This window comes from Balaenoptera musculus, chromosome X, assembly GCF_009873245.2.
Source record: "Balaenoptera musculus isolate JJ_BM4_2016_0621 chromosome X, mBalMus1.pri.v3, whole genome shotgun sequence".
Lineage (NCBI taxonomy): Eukaryota > Metazoa > Chordata > Mammalia > Artiodactyla > Balaenopteridae > Balaenoptera > Balaenoptera musculus.
In genome coordinates, this window is record NC_045806.1 from 96,868,726 (window position 1) to 96,889,414 (window position 20,689).

General features: G+C 34.4%; 1 protein-coding gene and 1 non-coding gene across 4 annotated transcripts in view; both read right to left on the minus strand.

Moving 5' to 3' along the window:
* Positions 1-3,416: 3,416 nt before the first annotated feature.
* The window catches only part of LRCH2 (leucine rich repeats and calponin homology domain containing 2), a 92,776-nt gene continuing 75,503 nt past the window's right edge, over positions 3,417-20,689 (minus strand). The window contains exons 16-21 of one of the 3 annotated variants that reach the window (XM_036841146.1): positions 18,419-18,469; positions 16,114-16,171; positions 15,238-15,350; positions 14,919-15,056; positions 14,688-14,765; positions 3,417-6,155 (exon numbers count right to left, since the gene is read on the minus strand). In XM_036841146.1, coding sequence (XP_036697041.1) covers positions 6,036-6,155; positions 14,688-14,765; positions 14,919-15,056; positions 15,238-15,350; positions 16,114-16,171; positions 18,419-18,469 — 558 coding nt within the window. In that variant the 3' untranslated portion in view covers positions 3,417-6,035. Of the gene's footprint in view, positions 6,156-14,687; positions 14,766-14,918; positions 15,057-15,237; positions 15,351-15,782; positions 15,923-16,113; positions 16,172-18,418; positions 18,470-20,689 lie in introns of those variants that run through there. The other 2 variants (XM_036841147.1, XM_036841148.1) reach the window with 2 other exon arrangements.
* On the minus strand, positions 17,962-18,090 carry LOC118889336. Its single transcript, XR_005018476.1, has one exon. It is a non-coding gene; the product is annotated as a small nucleolar RNA SNORA35 (small nucleolar RNA).

The window sequence follows — 20,689 nt, forward strand, 5'->3', positions numbered from 1 at the left end:
TTTTTAAGAGTAGGCTGAGGTATAAATCAAATAGTAAGTGATAAACTCTGTCTTTATATTTCTAAGAGTCACAGAAGGCTTAGAAAACAGAACTCTTAAGGCACTCTATATAGAATACTGTGATTGTGAGCCCCTTCAAGGTATAGGTATCTGTCTTATTCACCAGTGCATACCTGGCACCCAGGACACAATGCTTGGCAAGTAATAGATACTCAGTATTTCCTGAGTGATTTAAAACTCAAGTGTTGAGACATGCCACGGTGCCTGTTATTATTTCAAATTTCTCATCAAATTTCTCCAATACAAGAAAAATAATTAAAATGCAAACATGTATATGGACTAATATTTTGTGTAGGCCTATACAGAAAAGATATATACATATGCCACAGAAAAAATATAGTCTAAACTACAAAAATAAGCAAGTGAAGGATTCATAACAATTAATTCCTTAGGAGGACTAAAGAACTTTATTTCCTGCAGGTGATGTGGTAAAATAAAGTTTCTTTGATGTTGGATAGAATTAGAATCCTAGATTTTCCACCTATGAAATGGGTAAACTTGGGTAAATCACTTAACCTCTGGTCTAATTTTCCTCATCTGTAAAACTAGGATAATTACAGTACCCATCTCATAGGGTTATTCTGAGAATTACATTACATAATGCTTGAAAGCATTCAGTACAATGCTATGCACATAGTAAGAACTCACTAAATATTAGATCTTACTATTTAGAGTCCTACCTTATCCCTTTATCAACAAAACCTTATTTTATCAAGTCTGGCTAGAAAACACGTGGGTCTAGGCCTAAGGGCAAAACAGGATCATTTGTGGTAGTCTCTTCTTTCATTCCTGTAGATTAACCAGGCTGAAAGTACAGAAGCAGTTTTAAAGAGACACCTTGGTTTATGAAAAGATCTAGCGGAAAGAAAAACATTTCCATTTGCATTTATCACTTGCAACTTTGCCATAGAAAGAAAGAAAAAACAATTTGGAAATAACTGACAAGTCAAATAAATAAAAGATCAGTTAAAAAATTAGATCCCTACTGATATAAATATTACCAATAAGATTTTCAAATAATATCAAAAGCACCTAGAAATGAGTATAGAAAATAGTGAAAAATTTCCTAGTACTTTATAATTTGTTTTAAAAAATACTTTTGATTAACATTTCTATAGGCCAAAATTACCAGAACTTCTGAGTTATATTAATGTTATATCTACAATAGAACCATAAACATAAAAACATTACATTTAAACTAACATGAATTATTCTAAAACTTAACACAGAGAAAGATTTCAAAGTTAATTGCTTTCGAAATAAATTATTTCAGAAAAATATAAAATTTTAGGAAATATACCATTTTCTACATAGACTATTTTACAAATCTGTGGAATGGATATATTAACTTTCTCCATGCAAATGTAATGTACAATCATTCAAAATAAACAGAATTACTTTTCAAAGAAACATGATTGTTGGGACCAACTAGCAGAAATGAATATTCAATGACAAATGTAGTACTGAGAGGTAAATTTTAAAAATTAGCTTGCAAAATATGAGCAGGAAAAATGATAAATTTTAATAAGTGATAACCTCATTGACATCAGCCTTAGCGATGTTTTTGTGGATGTGACTCCAGGTAAGGGAAACAAAAGCAAAAATAAACAAATGAGACTACATCAAACTAAAAAGCTTCCACACAGCAAAGGAAACCATAATCAAAACAAAATGGCAACCTGCTGAATGGGAGAAGATATTTGCAAATCACAAATCTGATAAGGGGTTAATATCCAAAATATATAAAGAGCTCATATAACTCAACAACAATAACAAAAACAAAACTGAATTAAAAATGTGCAGAGGATCTAAATAGACATTTTTCCAAAGGAGACATACAAATGGCCAACAAGTACATGAAAAAATGTTCAACATCACTAATTATTAGGGAAATGCATATCAAAACCACAATGAGATATCACCTCCCTGTTAGAATGGCTATTATTGAAAAGACAAGAAATAACAAGTGTTGGTGAGGATGTGGAGAAAAGGGAACCCTTGTACACTGTTGGTGGGATAGTACATTGATGCAGCCACTATGGAAACAGTATGGAAATTCCTCAAAAAATTAAGAAAAGAACTACCATATGACCCAGCTATTCCACTTCTGGGTATTTATCTAAAGAACACAAAAACACTAACTTGAAAATATATATGCACCCCTATGTTCATTGCAACATTATTTACAATAGCCAAGATAAGGAAATAAACTAAGCACCCATGATGGATGAATGGATAAAGAAGATATGGTTTATATACACAATGAAATACTACTCAGGCATAAAAGAGAATGAAATTCTGCCATTTGCAAGAACATGGATGGACCTTGAAGGTATTATGATGAGTGAAATCTAAAAAACAAACAAACAAACAAAGAAAATAAAACAAAAACAAACTGATACAGAGATCAGACTAGTGGTTACCAGAGGGGAAGGGGGTTGGGGAAGGGCAAAACAGGTGAAGAGGGTAAACTGTATGGTGATGGATGGTAACTAGGCTTGTGGTGGTGATCACTTTGTAGTGTATATATACAGATGTCGAATTATAATGCTGTATACCTGAAACTTATACAATAAAAGAAAAGAATCACTGCTCTAAGGTATAATTTTAATTACTACTTTATAAATTATACAGCATTACTTCGTATTTCTTTGCAATAGAAGTGATTGAGATATCTGAACAACAAAGTTCTAGAAAATTCAATTTGCTAACTGAAAAATCTATTTCTCTTTATGTACATACCTAATGCATTTCTCATCTACTTAGGTAGCTACTTGATGCATATTAATGGGGCACAGTAAAAATCAATCTATTCCTAACTTTAAATGACAGGAAGTGCAGAGACTCCCATACAGGATTAACCCAAGGAGGAACACACCGAGACACAAAGTAATCAAATTGACAAAAATTAAAGATAAAGAAAAAACATGAAAAGTAACAAGGGAAAAGCAACAAATAACATACAAAGGAATCCCCATAAGGTTATCAACTGATTTTTCAGCAGAAACTCTGCAGACCAGAAGGGAGTGCCCTACCTTTTATTTTATGTAAAGGTTTATCTGACATTTATGTTATATACAGTCTATCTTAAATTAAGGTGACACCATTTTGTGAAGATATCTGAGGAAATCATTGTTCTTTTAAAGAAAACATTGTCTACTAAAAATATCATGACGTAAAAAAATCTAGACTCAACTTACTTTGAATATCCTCTCGAAGTCTATTTTTCCATACTAGAGAACATAGACACAAGCTATCAAATACCTACAAAAAATGAATGCTGTGATGTTAAGAGAAGAGGTAGAAAGGGAGAAAAGAAATCTCAGACTTTAATTTTTTTGTTCAACTTTATCCACAGTTTGCATCAGTAATATACATTTAATGTTCCATTTATTTTTAAATGCATCAGAAAATCAATCATGATAGATCTGTGACCAATACAAACATTTCTGAATTCTTCAAAAAATTCAGTTAGAAAAGTCAATAAACTAGCATTCTGTAAAGATAATTATTAAACAAACGGTAATGTATTTTTACTCCTTATTTCAATTCTAACATATCTGACATCACCTCTTTCTTGTGCGATACAGGAATAAAATTTAGCAGAAGCAGCTATCTACTGCATGTTTTAGGTCCTAATAAAATATTTTAGTTTGATTATTTAACCTTCTTCAAATCACAAATCCAATTCAAATAATGATAGTTATTCTCAATTCAATAACTGATGAAGTAAATATATAATAACCATAAAGACCATTTAGAATAAATTTTACACTTACTCAAAAATACTAAAAGAAATACATCAGAGCCTTGGTATAATGTGTGCTTGGGGACTATGCTGTGAAACTGCCATAGAGGTGATGTTGCCTTTTGCCACTACAGTAAATAAACTGCCATGGTATGGACCTCAGATAGACCCATCTTAAATGGAATTTTGCTTTGCAGTAAAGAATGCTACAAAGGTTCTGGTGTATTTTCTCTTTAAAGTAATAATTAATTGACAAGTAAGTGAAATGCAATAAGGAAATGGCCTATAATTTCACTAATATTTCAATGATATGAAACATGAAAATACTTGTAAAATAATTAACATCTAGATTGATTAACAAGAGGAATCCTACAGCATGATAACTATGAAAGCAGTATGAATGATTGCTGTAGCTTTTAATGATCACTTTATTTGTAACACTGTCAAATTTTTACATTAAAAACTAACAACTAAGGTATTTGTCAATTCTTACCTTTATTACCCAAGTTTTCACTAGAGAGATTGATTATGTCAATGCCGTTTTTTAAGATCCAACTGAAAAATAATAACTAATTAGCTCAAATATTTAAAGTAATAAATTACTAATAATTTAATTTTTAAACCTTTTAGTCATAAGAAGCTTTAATTCTTTAAAAGCTTCAATTTGACCCTTGGGGAATGTAAAGAACACATCTGTATCCTAAAGCCAAAACTTAATTATATGGCTTCATGCCGACTGATCAAAAAAAGTAGAGTTGTTCCTAAACCAACCCTTACTATACCATTTGGCACAATAGTTTTTACCTTTTATATATACCTTTGAAATACCCAGGCCAACATTTTTAATAAGTTGCATCCATATTAAGAGGTAACAAGTGCAAATAATCACATATTTAAGATATGATACTTGCTTGACTATTACAAAAGTAATTATACTAAGGTTTTTCTATAGCAAACTGAGTTATTCATCACAGTAATGGTTTTGAAAAATTCCTGCACTACTACCAACGCAAATTTATCCATCTCTAAATTAAACAAGGACTTTATGTAACAGTATACTTATGAAAAGATTTATAGAATGGTTTGTGTTTATTTCAACATCATGTTGAGGATCAGTTAAGATTTACAGGATCCACAAATGGACATATTTTCTAATAAAAACCTATTCCTCAATTGCTGCTCTCTGAATCTGAATGTAACCAAAGGCAGCACACTGATGTAATAACGTTCCTGAAAGTCAAGATATAAATCCAAACTTTGGCAGTTTTATCAAAATGTCCTTGACAATTAAGTACTCTGCTAATTCGCAAAAACCTTACTGCTTTGTGTAACATTTTCAATACAGAAATAAAATACTCTTCAAATAATACATTTTAAAAGATGATTAAGTTTTGCAAAATTAAATAGCATAAATTAAGCATATTAACATTGTTTTTCTGACAACATGAAATAACCAATTTACGAAAACTGCAATGGACTAAATAAAAAAACACAAATGTCACAATATGAGGCACATTTATCCTCACATATTACTGAACTTACAAAATCTACTAAAATATTTTAAAATTCCATTGATTCCATTAACACATAAAAAGAAATTGCAAAAATGCTTAAGACTATATGAGCCATCAATCACACAGGCACTTCACATGTAAACAATCTACAGTACAACTGAAAATATTTTGGCACCAACCTATAATCCTAAAAGAATTCAATATAAAGCCAGAGTTCTATAATTTCTACTCACTTTTTTTCTAGAAAACTAAGACCAAAGATTGAAGAAATTATGTATAAACTAGAATTACAAGCATATTAAATAACTCAAATATAGAACTGTTTTAAATTGGTAAAAAATGATTACCTTATCCACATGTTCACCAGTATGCTATGATAAAAAAAAATTAAACCTAATGTGATTATTGAATTGAAACCACATTTTAAATTTAGTATTAATCTGATTATTGAAAAATAATCAAGGTTATCAGCTGACTTAGTAAAAAGAGAATTTGAATTTATCAAAAACTCTTATTAAGTTGATCCAGTTTTCCCCCAAAAGAAGTTTGGGCAATGCAAAATTGAATTTTAATGTTTTAACATAATATTTCTTAAACCTAAGGCTTGATCTAATAAAATTATTTTTGATTAGACATCCTTATTCATAAATTTGAGATATTTGAAATCACTTCAAATAAATGAAACTAGACACTTATGATTTTTAAATGTTATATCAAGCCGTAGAAAGCTGAGATGCCTTGGTTGTAGGTAATTCAAGGAGAGCCTGAACTGTGACACCAACTTTCACAAGACCTCTTTCTTCCAAAATATGATGAGGCAAACAGAGTCTTTCCTGAAAAAACAAAACAAATGATATCTGAACATTTGCTTTTTAATAGTGTAGCAAAACCTGAAAAAGTCAGAACTGGGTTTTTAAAACATGCTTTTTATGAAACTTCAAGTAAAAAGTACACAATTCTAATTAAATTAAAATCTAATTTTAAAATGTCTGTTTCAATACATTTTTATGGTATGGAATTCTATTTTACAGGTTGTGTTTTGACCTGAAGTTGATCTGATCCACACAATAAGCAAATATTTTAAAGTGAGACGGTGGTGCTAAATGTTCCCTAAGCTTTCGTGCTACAGCAGAAAGAGCACTACATTTCCAGCCAAGGGACCTAAGGGCCATATGAAGTACTAAAGGTACTAAAATTCCCTGAGACTCTGTTTTTTCATCCTGAAAATGGAACTATGTGAGAAACAAACAGAACAGTCTATATACGGAACCACTTTGTAAACTGTTCAGTCCTATACAAAACTAGCCACTCTGGTTCTTTCTATCAGTTCTGAGGTTCCATGGTCTGTGATGTATACAGCACTTCAGTACTTTTTTTTGTCTTAAGGTTACTTCCCTCCAGCTTCTAGTGATGTGTTGCTTCTTAGTTCCAATAGTCCAGAATTTAATAAATAACAACTGCCTGCTCTTCTAAGTCATCACGTGTGTCATTTGATCTTCACAACTCTATGAGAAAGAGGGTTCAGAGACAACTTTGCATTAGGTTTCATTAGCCTTCACTGATCCTCTTCTAACAATCTTAATGTTTCCAAGGGTTCTGTCTTCACCCTCTTCTCTTTTCAAACTATATCCTCTCCTTGGTATTCTCAAAGCCTCATCAAAACTACAAGACTTTTAACTGAAGGTCTGCATGCATGTGCACAACATCAAATAAATTTGGTAGCATTTTTGAAGAAACAATGAAGTCTACTGCTTCAGCTGGGACACTCGCTCATCTCAGGAAAATAAGCTAGTAATGGATACATTGGGTGGCAAACAGATCATCTACAGGTCCCATCTGGTCCATAATTTGTTTTAGTTAGCTAGCACAGTGTTTTACAAATCTAGAAACATTACTTTTTTTTTTTTAATTCAGTGTTTCTAGAAACATTGGAAGCCTTGGCAAGACAGGGCCCTTATTCCCAAATAGTAACAACTATATTTTCCATCCTGATGACTTTCAAATCTTTATTTCCTGCCAAGATTTCTCTATTGAGCTCCAGATACAAATGTCAACTTGATACAGCCAAATGGATATCCAAAAGACATATCAAAATCAATATGTCCACAACAGAACTACTTCTTACTAAATTAACTTCTCCTCTGTATTCTATACCTCAGTGAGTAATACACTATTCAGTCTCTCTCAACATAAACCTGGGAATCATAATAGTCTCTTTCTTCCTTACTCCCGTAAGTCAATCACCAAATACTACTGATAATATCTCATTTATCAATAGTTCTCAAAAACTATCTTCTCACTCCATTTTCACTGCAACATTTGTTGCCCTCCTAATATTTTGCTTATTTATTCAAAAAACCACTAAAGTATATATTAGAAAAGAAAAACAGGTTTCAAATCAATGACCTCAGCTCTCATCTTAGAAACTAGAAAAAGAAAAGCAAATTAAACCAAGGGTAAGCATAAAGAAGGAAATAATGAAGATGAGAGAGGAAAACAATAAAATTAAAAACCAGAAAATAATAGCAAAAAAAATCAATGAAACCAAACATTACTTCATTGAGAAAATTTTTTAAAATTCATAAATCCCTAGCTAGATTAATCACAAAAAAGAGAGAAAATACAATAATTACCAATATCAGGAATAAAAGAAGTGACACCACAAGAGAGTCTACAAATACTAAAATGATAATAAGGGGGACATTATAAACAACATTATAACAATAAGTTTGACAAACCAGATGAAACAGACAAATTCTTTGAAAGACACAGTATACCAAAGCTCATACAAGAAGAAATAGAAAACTAGAATAGCCCTATATCTATTAAAGAAATTGAATTGTAGTTAAAAACTTTCCCACAAAGAAAACCCCTTGCCTAGATGGCTTCAAGGTTCAATAATGAATTTGACTAAATATTTAATAAAGAAATAATAGCAATTCTACCCAAAATCTTCAAGAAAAGTAAAGAGCAGGGAATACTTCCTAACATGTTCCATGAGGTCAGCATTACTTGACACCAAAACCAGGCAAAACCATTAAAAGAAAGAAAACAGAAGACTAATAACCCCACTAACATAGATGCAAAAGGGCTAAACAAAATTTTAGCAAATTGAATCCAACAATATAAAAATAAAAACAACAAAATCCATCATGACCAAGTGGGGTTTATCCCAGCAGTCCAGGTTTGAGTTAATATCTGAAAATCAATCAATGTAATTCACAATGCTGTGAAAAAAAAATATGTTAACTCAGTAGATGTAGAAAAAGCACTTGACAAAATTCAACATCCATTTGTGGTAAGAACTCTCAGCAAACTAGAATCACATATCTCATAAGGAACTTGTATCTGGAATATATAAAGAACTTAATAATAAAAAGGTGACTAATTCAATTAACAAATGAGCACAGTATTAGAAAAGACATTTCTCCAAAGAATATATACAAACAGTCAATAGGCACACAAAAAGATGCCCAACAGCATTAATCATTAAGAAAATGCTAATTAAAACCACAATGGGGGGCTTCCCTGGTGGCGTAGTGCTTGAGAATCTGCCTGCCAATGCAGGGGACACGGGTTTGAGCCCTGGTCTGGGAAGATCCCACATGCCGTGGAGCAACTGGGCCCGTGAGCCACAACTAATGAGCCTGTGCATCTGGAGCCTGTGCTCCGCAACAAGAGAGGCCGCGACAGTGAGAGGCCCGCGTACCGTGATGAAGAGTGGCCCCCACTTGCCGCAACTAGAGAAAGCCCTCACACAGAAACGAAGACCCAACACACCCAAAAATAAATAAATAAATAAATAAATAAATTTATTAAAAAAAAAAACCCACAATGGGACTTCCCCGGTGGTCCAGCGGTTAAGACTCCGTGCTCCCAATGCAGGGGACCCGGGTTCGATCCCCGGTCAGGGAACTAGATCCTGCATGCCGCAACTAAGACCCAGTGCAGCCAAATAAATAAATTAATTAAAAAAAAAAAAACAAAACCCACAATGAGACCACTTCAGACCCACTAGGATGACTAGAATCAAAAAGGTAGACAATAATAATTGTTGGTGAGTATGCAGCGAAATTAGAAACCTCATACATTGCTGGCGGTAATGTAAATCGGAAAATAACTTAGCGGTTCCTCAGAAAGATAAACAGAGCTACCATATAATCCAGCATAGAGCAACCATATAAACTACCATATAACCTAGTTAACTAAGAGAATTAAAATGTTTTCAAACAAAAACGTGTTCATGAATGTTCATAGCAGCATTATTCATAATAAACAATGAGTGGAAACAGCCCTAATATCCATCAACTGATGAATGGTAAACAAACTGTGGTATATACATAGAGCCCTAAAAAATGAAGTAGAGCCATATTTCAGAGATAGAGACTCTAGTTCTAGATCACCAAATAAAGCAAATATTACAATAAAGTAAGTCACATGAACTTTTGTTTCCTAGTGAATATAAAAGTTATGTTTACATTATACTGTAGTCTATTAGTGTGCAATAACATTATGTCTTAAAAAAAAACCTTAATTAAAAAATACTTTCTTGCTAAAAAATGCTAATCATCATCTGACAATGCAGGGTTGCCACAAACCTTCAATTCGTAAAAAATGCAGTATCTGTGAAGCACAATAAAGTGAAGTGCAATAAAACTGGGTATGTCTGTACTGCTTTATGCTACAACATGGATGAACCTTGAGAGTATTATGCTAAATGAAAGAAGCCAGACACAAAAGACCCCATAACATATGATGTCATTAATATGTGATGTCCAGAATAGGAAAATTCATAGAGATAGAACAGGAGAGGGACTGTTAACAGGTAACAGGTTTCTTTCTCGGGTGATAAAAATATTCTACACTTAGACTGCTGCCCGACTCTGTGACTATACTAAAAACCACTGAATTATACACTTTAAATGGGTGAATTTTATGGTATGGTAATTATATCTCAATAATAATGTTTAAAAAAAAAAACAATGTGTGTTCCCAATCCCAGGCCTAAAAAAAGATAACTTCAATCCATACTTTTCAACATGTATAAAAATTAACTGGACCTGCACGGAAGGGGAGAGGTGGCACATCCAGAGAGGGGCCTCAAGAGTGTGGAGTTCTGGAGTTTCGTGCCGTGTGGATGACAGGCTCTTAGTGCCCCAGCCAGGCATCATGGCTGTGCCTCTGAGGTGGGAGAGCCAGGGTCAGGACACTGGTCCACAAGAGACCTCCCAGCTCCACGTAATATCAAATGGCGAAAATCTCCCAGAGATCTCCATCTCAACACCAAGACCCAGCTCCACCCAACGACCAGCAAGCTACAGTGCTGGACACCCTATGCCAAACAACTAGCAAGACAGGAACACAAACCCACCTAATAGCAGAGAGGCTGCCTAAAATCATAATAAGGCCACAGACACCCCAAAACACACCACCAGACGTGGACCTGCCCACCAGAAAGACAAGATCCAGCCTCATCCACCATAACACAGGCACCAGTCCCCTCCACCAGGAAGCCTACACAACCCACTGAACCAACCTTAGCCACTGGGGACAGACACCAAAAACAACAGGAACTAATAACCTGCAGCCTGCAAAACGGAGACCCCAAACAAAGTAAGTTAAACAAAATGAGAAGACAGAGACACACACAGCAGATGAAGGAGCAAGGCAAAAACCCACCAGACCTAACAAATGAAGAGGAAATAGGCAGGCAGTCTACCTGAAAAAGAATTCAGAATAATGATAGTAAAGATGATCCAAAATCTTGGAAATAGAATGGAGAAAATACAAGAAACGTTTAACAAGGACCTAGAAGAACTAAAGAGCAAACAAACAGTGATGAACAACACAATAAATGAAATTAAAAATTCTCTAGAAGGGATCAACAGCAGAATAACTGAGGCAGAAGAACGGATAAGTGACCTGGAAGATAAAATAGTGGAAATAACTACTGCAGAGCAGAATAAAGAAAAAAGAATGAAAAGAATTTAGGACAGTCTCAGAGACCTCTGGGACAACATTAAAGGCACCAACATTCGAATTATAGGGGTCCGAGAAGAAGAAGGGAAGAAGAAAGGGACTGAGAAAATCTTTGAAGAGATTATAGTTGAAAACTTCCCGGGGCTTCCCTGGTGGCGTGGTGGTTGGGAGCCTGCCTGCTAGTGCAGGGGACACGGGTTCGCGCCCTGGTCTGGGAAGATCCCACATGCCACGGAGCAACTGGGCCCGTGAGCCACAACTACTGAGCCTGCGCGTCTGGAGCCTGTGCTCCGCAACAAAAAGAGGCCACAATAGTGAGAGGCCCGCGCACCGCGACGAAGAGTGGCCCCCGCTTGCCGCAACTACAGGAAGCCCTAGCACAGAAACGAAGACCCAACATAGTAATCAATCAATCAATAAATAAATCTTTAAAAAAAAAAAAAAAAACTTCCCTAATATGGGAAAGGAAATAGCTAATCAAGTTGAGGAAGCACAGAGAGTCCCATAGAGGATAAATCCAAGGAGAAACATGCCAAGACACATATTAATCAAACTATCAAAAATTAAAAACAAAGAAAACATATTAAAAGCAGCAAGGGAAAAACAACAAATAACACACAAGGGAATCCCCATAAGGTTAACAGCTGATCTTTCAGCAGAAACTCTGCAAGCCAGAAGAGAGTAGCAGGACATATTTAAAGTGATGAAGGAGAAAAACCTACAACCAAGATTACTCTACCCAGCAAGGATCTCATTCAGATTTGATGGAGAAATTAAAACCTTTACAGACAAGCAAAAGCTAAGAGAATTCAGCACCACCAAACCAGCTTTACAACAAATGCTAAAGGAACTTCTCTAGGCAGGAAACACAGGAGAAGGAAAAGCCCTACAATAACAAACCCAAAACAATTAACAAAATGGTAATAGGAACATACATATTGATAATTACCTTTAATGTAAATGGATTCAATGCTCCCACCAAAAGACACAGACTGGCTGAATGGATACAAAAACAAGACCCGTATATATGCTGTCTACAAGAGACCCACTTCAGACCTAGGGACACATACAGACTGAAAGTGAGGGGATGGAAAAAGATATTCCATGCAAATGGAAATCAAAAGAAAGCTGGAGTAGCAATTCTCATATCAGACAAAATAGACTTTAAAACAAAGACTATTACAAGAGACAAAGAAGGACACTACATAATGATCAAGGGATCAATCCAAGAAGAAGATATAACAATTGTAAATATTTATGCACCCAACATAGGAGCACCTCAGTACATAAGGCAAACACTAACAGCCATAAAAGGGGAAATCGACAGTAACACAGTCATAGTGGGGGACTTTAACACCCCACTTTCACCAATGGACAGATCATCCAAAATGAAAATAAATAAGGAAACACAAGCTTTAAATGGTACATTAAACAAGATGGACTTAATTGATATTTATAGGACATTCCATCCAAAAACAACAAAATACACATTCTTCTCAAGTGCTCATGGAACATTCTCCAGGACAGATCATATCTTGGGTCACAAATCAAGCCTTGGTAAATTTAAGAAAATTGAAATCGTATCAAGTATCTTTTCTGACCACAACGCTATGAGACTAGATATCAATTACAGGAAAAAATCTGTAAAAAATACAAACACTTGGAGGCTAAACAATACACTACTTAATAACCAAGAGATCACTGAAGAAATCAAAGAGGAAATCAAAAAATACCTAGAAACAAATGACAATGGAAACACAACGACCCAACACCTATGGGATGCAGCAAAAGCAGTTCTAAGAGGGAAGTTTAGAGCAATACAATCCTACCTTAAGAATCAAGAAACATCTCAAATAAACAACCTAACCTTACACCTAAAGCAATCAGAGAAAGAAGTACAAAAAAAACCCCCAAAGTTAGCAGAAGGAAAGAAATCATAAAGATCAGATCAGAAATAAATGAAAAAGAAATGAAGGAAACGATAGCAAAGATCAATAAAACGAAAAGCTGGTTCTTTGAGAAGATAAACAAAATTGATAAACCATTAGGCATACTCATCAAGAAAAAGAGGGAGAAGACTCAAATCCATAGAATTATAAATGAAAAAGGGGAAGTAACAACTGACACTGCAGAAATACAAAGGATCATGAGAGATTACTACAAGCAACTCTATGCCAATAAAATGGACAACCTGGAAGAAATGGACAAATTCTTAGAAATGCACAACCTTCCGAGACTGAACCAGGAAGAAATAGAAAATATGAACAGACCAATCACAAGCACTGAAATTGAAACTGTGATTAAAAATCTTCCAACAGGGGCTTCCCTGGTGGCGCAGTGGTTGAGAATCTGCCTGCCAATGCAGGGGACACGGGTTCGAGCCCTGGTCTGGGAAGATCCCACATACCGCAGAGCAACTGGGCCCGTGAGCCACAATTGCTGAGCCTGCGCATCTGGAGCCTGTGCTCCGCAACAAGAGAGGCCCGCGCACCGCGATGAAGAGTGGCCCCCACTTGCCGCAACTAGAGAAAGCCCTCGCACAGAAACGAAGACCAACACAGACATAAATAAATAAATAATAAATACATTTAAAAAAAAAAAAAAAAAAAAAATAGGGTTTAAAAATCTTCCAACAAACAAAAGCCCAGGACCGGATGGCTTCACAGGTGAATTCTATCAAACATTTAGAGAAGAGCTAACACCTATCCTTCTCAAACTCTTCCAAGATATAGCAGAGGGAGGAACACTCCCAAACTCATTCTACGAGGCCACCATCACCCTGATACCAAAACCAGACAAAGATGTCACAAAGAAAGAAAACTACAGGCCAATATCACTGATGAACATAGATGCAAAAATCCTCAACAAAATACTGGCAAACAGAATCCAACAACACATTAAAAGGATCATACACCATGATCAAGTGGGGTTTATCCCAGGAATGCAAGGATTCTTCAATATATGCAAATCAATCAATGTGATACACCATATTAACAAATTGAAGGAGAAAAACTATATGATCATCTCAATAGATGCAGAGAAAGCTTTCGACAAAATTCAACACCCATTTATGATAAAAACCCTCCAGAAAGTAGGCATAGAGGGAACTTTCCTCAACATAATAAAGGCCATATATGACAAACCCACAGCCAACATCGCCCTTAATGGTGAAAAACTGAAACCATTTCTACAATTACTTTAAAAGCAGCTTAAAATCATTCATTAGATAGCTGTTACAGTTAAAGCTGGGACTCAGTAGAACGTACCAAGGGAAGGTATTCATTTTCATGTTCAGAAAGCATTACCCATTCCTATTGTGAAGAAGAATCCAGTTTGCATGCAATAAATTAATATTTAAATGATCATTTTGTTAGAAAAATAATTACCTGTGAGACACCCAACTTTTTACAAGCATCAAGAAAATTTTCTACATTTCTTCGACATTTTGCCATGCTAAGTTTAGGCTGTAAAGTAAGAAAAAAAGGTATATTTTCAGGTACATTTATACAAAATTAATAAAAACTGAAAATTAAATTTATTGAAGTATATTATTTAAAGATTCTTTCAAGAAGCTCTATCTTCCTTTAGAGAACTAACAAATTGCAGACAAAACTTACCACTGCTGGTGATGGCACATGAATACTAGCTACAGAGCGTGGCCTTATGTGATTGGCTAAATGGCAAAGAACAACCCCATCCATCAGTGCAGCTCCAATGTCATCAGGCAAAATTACTTTTAACCTGGATTCGAGATTCTACAAAAGAAACGGGTATAAATCACAGATATTCTATCTAAACATATATGTTATATATTTATATAACTAATCATTATGTAATCTAAAATATTAAAGAGTACTGAAAATAAAATATACCTTGTTAATTTTCCACCTTAAACCCATTTCTATAAAGCAGACCTGAAAGGTCAATATGACTTACATTGCGAAGTTGTCGTATTTGCTCTCGTTCTTCCCGTAGATGTTCCATCTTTCTTCTCATTGTAAAACCTGGATCTGCTGCCCCATATTCCTGACGAGATGAGCGGCTAAAAGCTATAAAACAGAAATTTCCTAGCTTATTACAAAGCTAACAGGAAGGATCAACCATCGGTGGGGAAAGAGACATGATAAAAAGAACCAGAACAAAATGACATAAAACACTATTATTATCAATAAATTCTAAATATTTTTTACAGAATATAACTGAAATCTGCTTATCTGCATAATTGAAAGCAACAGGGAAGACAAGTGTAACAATTTCTACCACCTATACATGTTCTTACTTAAACATATATTATTAGAAACTTATGATCCAGGTTAAGAATTATTACTGAACACAAATCAGCCTTTATTATCTTTAAAGAAAAAGGAAATTATTCTTGAAGGTCAATACAGTTATTCACGAATAAAAACTATAATTCAATACCTTGCCAAGTAACATGGATCCATTTTCTTTTGGGCTTGCCAAATGCGAAAAGATCCCTTTTTAAAACCACAATATAATGGAGTGCTATAATTTCAAACAGTGTTTGGTCTGCTGGCAGAGTGGTCATTCTAATAGCAGTCACAGTAGAGTAGAAATAAGACTGCAGTATATCTAAGGCAAAAAGCTGAGGTTTCAGGAGCTTGAAAGTAAAGAGGAAGAAAGAAATGGGGAATGGGAATTGGAAAGACAAATAAGGTTAAGAGAAAATTACTTTTAGGAGAGGGGAAAGAATCTATGTGTACTTAAAACTATGGAATCAATCCCATTTAAGCTGAGAAACTCTAGTTTCATATATAGCCAATAAATTTTATTTGCAGAATATGTATTTACCTGATCTAGGCTTCAAGCCAAAGGGACCATGTGAAAAAGCATCAGTTCTATCATACTCCTAAAAACAAAAAACAAATAAAACCTCTTTTCTTTCGAAATAATCAAGGTAGTTATTCATATCCATTCCAATTTTGAGAAGTATTTTTCTCCATGATTAGTGTAGCAGAGAAAGGTAAACGCATTTCAATTCAAATTGATATATTTCACTTTTAAAAGGTCTATAAATATTTGCTGATTGACTTCTCCCTCATAGTATAAGGAAAATGAAAAAGAAAATTATTGAAGCATATAAAACAGATATTTTCTGAATGAAGAACCAGATTAAAGTCTCCCCCAAAATGAAAAAAAGCTTCAATGAAAAGATAAGTGAAATTAGTAAAACTTACTCAGTACCTACTATGGACTTGACCCTTAGTGGATAATCTGAGGCAAATATACACATTCATACTAATAGGGGCTGCAGAGTGATAGATAATAAAGTATTATTTCTTCCAGCTGAATGCACATTGTTTCAAAGTGCTTCCACACAGTAGTGTGCTTTGGAAAGAACTGTGGTATATTTTAAAAATCTGAACTTAGAGTCAGAAAGTTTAGGCTAAGCCTTGAGCAAAACATTTAATTTCTCTGTAACTGTTCCTTCATCTTTAAAATAGGATGTTGTAAATATTAACTGAGATAACTAAAAGAAAGCACTTTGGAAATTATAAGATGGAAAGATAATGAAATTTTAGCAGCATCTTATTGAATCTGTACAACAACTGAAGTAGCTAGAGTTTGGGCTTCAGTCACTTCTCTGCCATTTATTGGCTGGAGTCTTTAGGAAAAGTTATCAGTCTCTGCAGCTGTAAAATGATGAGGATACTACCCAGCTCATGGGACTGCTCTTAGGTTTAAATGTATAGGCAAGCACTTTGTTAATAGTAAAGCACTATACTAATTGTTTTTATCATTTTCCTTTCACAGATGAAACTAAAACAATCAGAATTCTGTTGACTCTCTTAATTTTCTGATTAACATATGATAAGCAGTTCAAGTTGAAAGTCAGTTGAGCTACTAAAATACATGCTCACCACCTTATCCGTCTACAAGCCTCAGTTTGTCTTGATTACTTCGGTTAAAGTGTTATGAATTTCTAGACAAAATTTTCACTTATCCAAATGTAAGGAAAAATGTATTATAAAAGCAGTATAATTATTTGAGAAAACTGGCACTGATACTCTCCCCATGAGCATAGATCATAAAATCATAAAGTACCTAGTTAAATAAGGCAGCACTTACATTTGTTATAACTGAAAGTAAAAAAAGGATTTACAAAAAAGCATGTGACAAAGACTAATTTTAGGATATCCTAATTTAAATTATTTTCTAAAAGAATGCAAACCATTTTCCTGCCATATAAATAATTTAGAAACATGTTTATAAAATTAATGTCCACGTCCATTTAAAAGTTTTATAATGCAACTCACCCAAAACAATAGACAAAGAATCCTGGCTTTTTAAAAAATTAACACCACCTATATAAAATGAAATACTGGCTAATTAACCAACGTTATATGGTGAATTTGGATCATCCAAACATTTAGACAAAGTTCTGAATTCACCAAATGAACGCATAATCATCTATTTACTAATGCCAATACACTTTTAGAATACTAAAGTAATCTGAAGTAGAAGAGATACTGTTTAGAATGTTTTTTAATTTATCTCTTATTGTGAAGCAATAGGTTTAACTAAATTAGAAGAGTTAATCATTCAAACCACCAGAGTTATTTGGTTAAGATCTCAGAAACTCTAACTTTCATCTACCCCTTCTCCCCATGCTCCTCCTTAGGTCTAAGATGCTAGGAAAGGTGTACCCTCCTGTCGATAGGAACAACCCACTACAGGGATGTTTCTCGTGGAAAAAGGAAGTTTATCTTGCATTGCTTTCAAACCTAATTGGTTATGAGAAAAACCAAAGGCCATTGCACAATGCTGAAGTACTTTTTGCAGATTTAAAATCTGAAAGCTGTTCTTATTGATTTCAAAATATGGATGAATTATAAAACATAAAAAATTTATAAAGTGAATTATTTTCTGTGATCTATAGGCATTTTTCAATAACTAATTTAAGTGATATTGATTATGAATATTTGTTCAAAAATATGGTGTTCTTAGAATTTTTTATAGGCTAGGTTTGTATAAATTAACCTACTATGGATTTTTAAATATGGGTGAATAAATTACATTTAAAAAAAAGAAAGATGAGGTTAGAGAGAAGAGACAAAGAAACCTATGTAAACACATTTAAAAACAGAACTTGTACCTCAGATGATACTGGAGATTGTGGTGACATATTAGCATTATCACTGTCTTGCTAAAATATAAAAACAAGAAGATGAAAGATGAAATTAAAATATGAATGATGATTTAGACATATAAAAGGAAAACTGAAAATTTTTTGATTAACTACTAAAGGAAGAATCTGGAAAATGCCATCTACCACCTTGCCAAAGTGTGGTCTGTGGACCAGTAGCATCCTCTGGGAGCCTGTTAGAAATGCAGAATCTCAGGCCCCACCCAAGACCTACTGAATCAGAATCTGTATTTCAGTAACATCCCCAGGTGATTCATAAGCACTTTAAAGTTTTAGAAGTAGTATCTATTTACATCAAATATTTTCTTAAATGTATTTCCTTTAAATATCACAAATGAAAAACCTTTCTATATTTCTTAGAAAATAGCCATGTGTTAAGATTAATTCCTGATGGGAAATGGCAACAATATGTTACAATCTGAGACAGGTACATGGAAGCATGCAAAAATTCCATCACGCCAAATAATAACAATTACCTGGAAAATTATGTGTATCTAACACAGGCTTAGAAATAATGACAAAGAATTAATTGAATTGCATAAAATACTACTAAATGGTCCATGTTTTTTCAATGACCATTACTAAACAAATACAAAATTCTTAACATTTAATCTTGAATATGCATACCACAGAGGACATGTATTCATCATTAACAAATGATTACTATCTACTATATATCAGGCACTGGTGCTAGACACTGGGAACACTGGAATTTAGTAAAATATCATCCACTCAAGGATCTCTCAGTCTAGGGGGAAAATAGATTCATTTACATGGGTAGTACAACTTTCTCAGTATAAGGATAGAGCTATGCATGATATATTACGAGGCACAGATAAGAGGCACCTGGGGAAACGGTGGGGGTGGTGGATAAAATCAAGTTTCCTGAGAAACTAAAAAACTGAGTAGATGTTTAACAATATTCCAAGATGAGAGAACAACAAGGACAAAGGCACAGAAGCAATAACAGCCAGGACATGGAAGCAACCTAAATGTCCATCGACAGATGAATGGATAAAGAAGATGTGGCACATATATACAATGGAATATTACTCAGCCATAAAAAGAAATGAAATTGAGTTATTTGTAGTGAGGTGGATGGACCTAGAGTCTGTCATACAGAGTGAAGTGAGTCAGAAAGAGAAAAACAAAAACACATATATATGGAATTTAAAAAAAAATGTTTCTGAAGAACCTAGAGGCAAGACAGGAATAAAGACACAGACGTCAAGAATGGACTTGAGGACACGGGGAGAGGGAAGGGGAGGCTGGGACGAAGTGAGAGAGTAACATGGACATATATACACTACCAAATGTAAAACGGATGGCTAGTGAGAAGCTGCTGCATAGCACAGGGAGATCAGCTCAGTGCTTTGTGACGACCTAGAGGGGTGGGATAGGGAGGGTGGGAGGGAGGCTCAAGAGGGAGGGGATATGGGGATAGATGTATACATATAGCTGATTCACTTTGTTGTACAGCAGAAATTAACACAACATTGTAAAGCAATTATACTCCAATAAAGATCTTAAAAAAAAAGAAGCAATAAATGTAAGGATGAGTGCAGAAAACCTTGTAATTCCACATTTTTGGACAGTATGGTGAAAGGAAGGCAAATCGTGAGTTGAGGCTGATGTGGTAAGCAGGAGCTTATGAAGAAGGACCTTGAATTTACCTTCTAAGTGATGAGGAGACAGTGAAGGTTTCTAAGCAAGGGAATGGCCTGATCATATTTGTGTTCTTTGAAACAATCATTGGCAGCAGAGAGGTGAATGGACTGGAGAAAGGGAGAAGATCAAGGATGCTATTGCAGTAATATAGGCAAGAAATGAGGAGGGCCTGTGCCAGAGCAGAAATAGCAGAAATGCAGGTGGGGAATGTATTCAAAATATTTCTGTATCAAAAAAAAAAAAAAAAAAGGTTTTGGTAACTGATTAGATATTGAAGCAGGCAGGACCAAAGTGGATATAATATATATAAAGGGACAGGGAGAATAGCCAAGCTGAACTTCTAGCTCAGAGTACAACAAACGTTTTTTTGGTGATTCCATTTCCTAAAATTAAAGGAGTTTTCAGAAGCCCTGCCAAGTATCCAACATCAAATGAATTATCAATCCTTCCAAACAAAAATACACAAAGCTTAAGTATTCATGGTGATGAGACTGTATCATTTCAAAAATGCCAGGCTGCTGTACAGCTTAAAATGATGAGGTAGAAAAATTT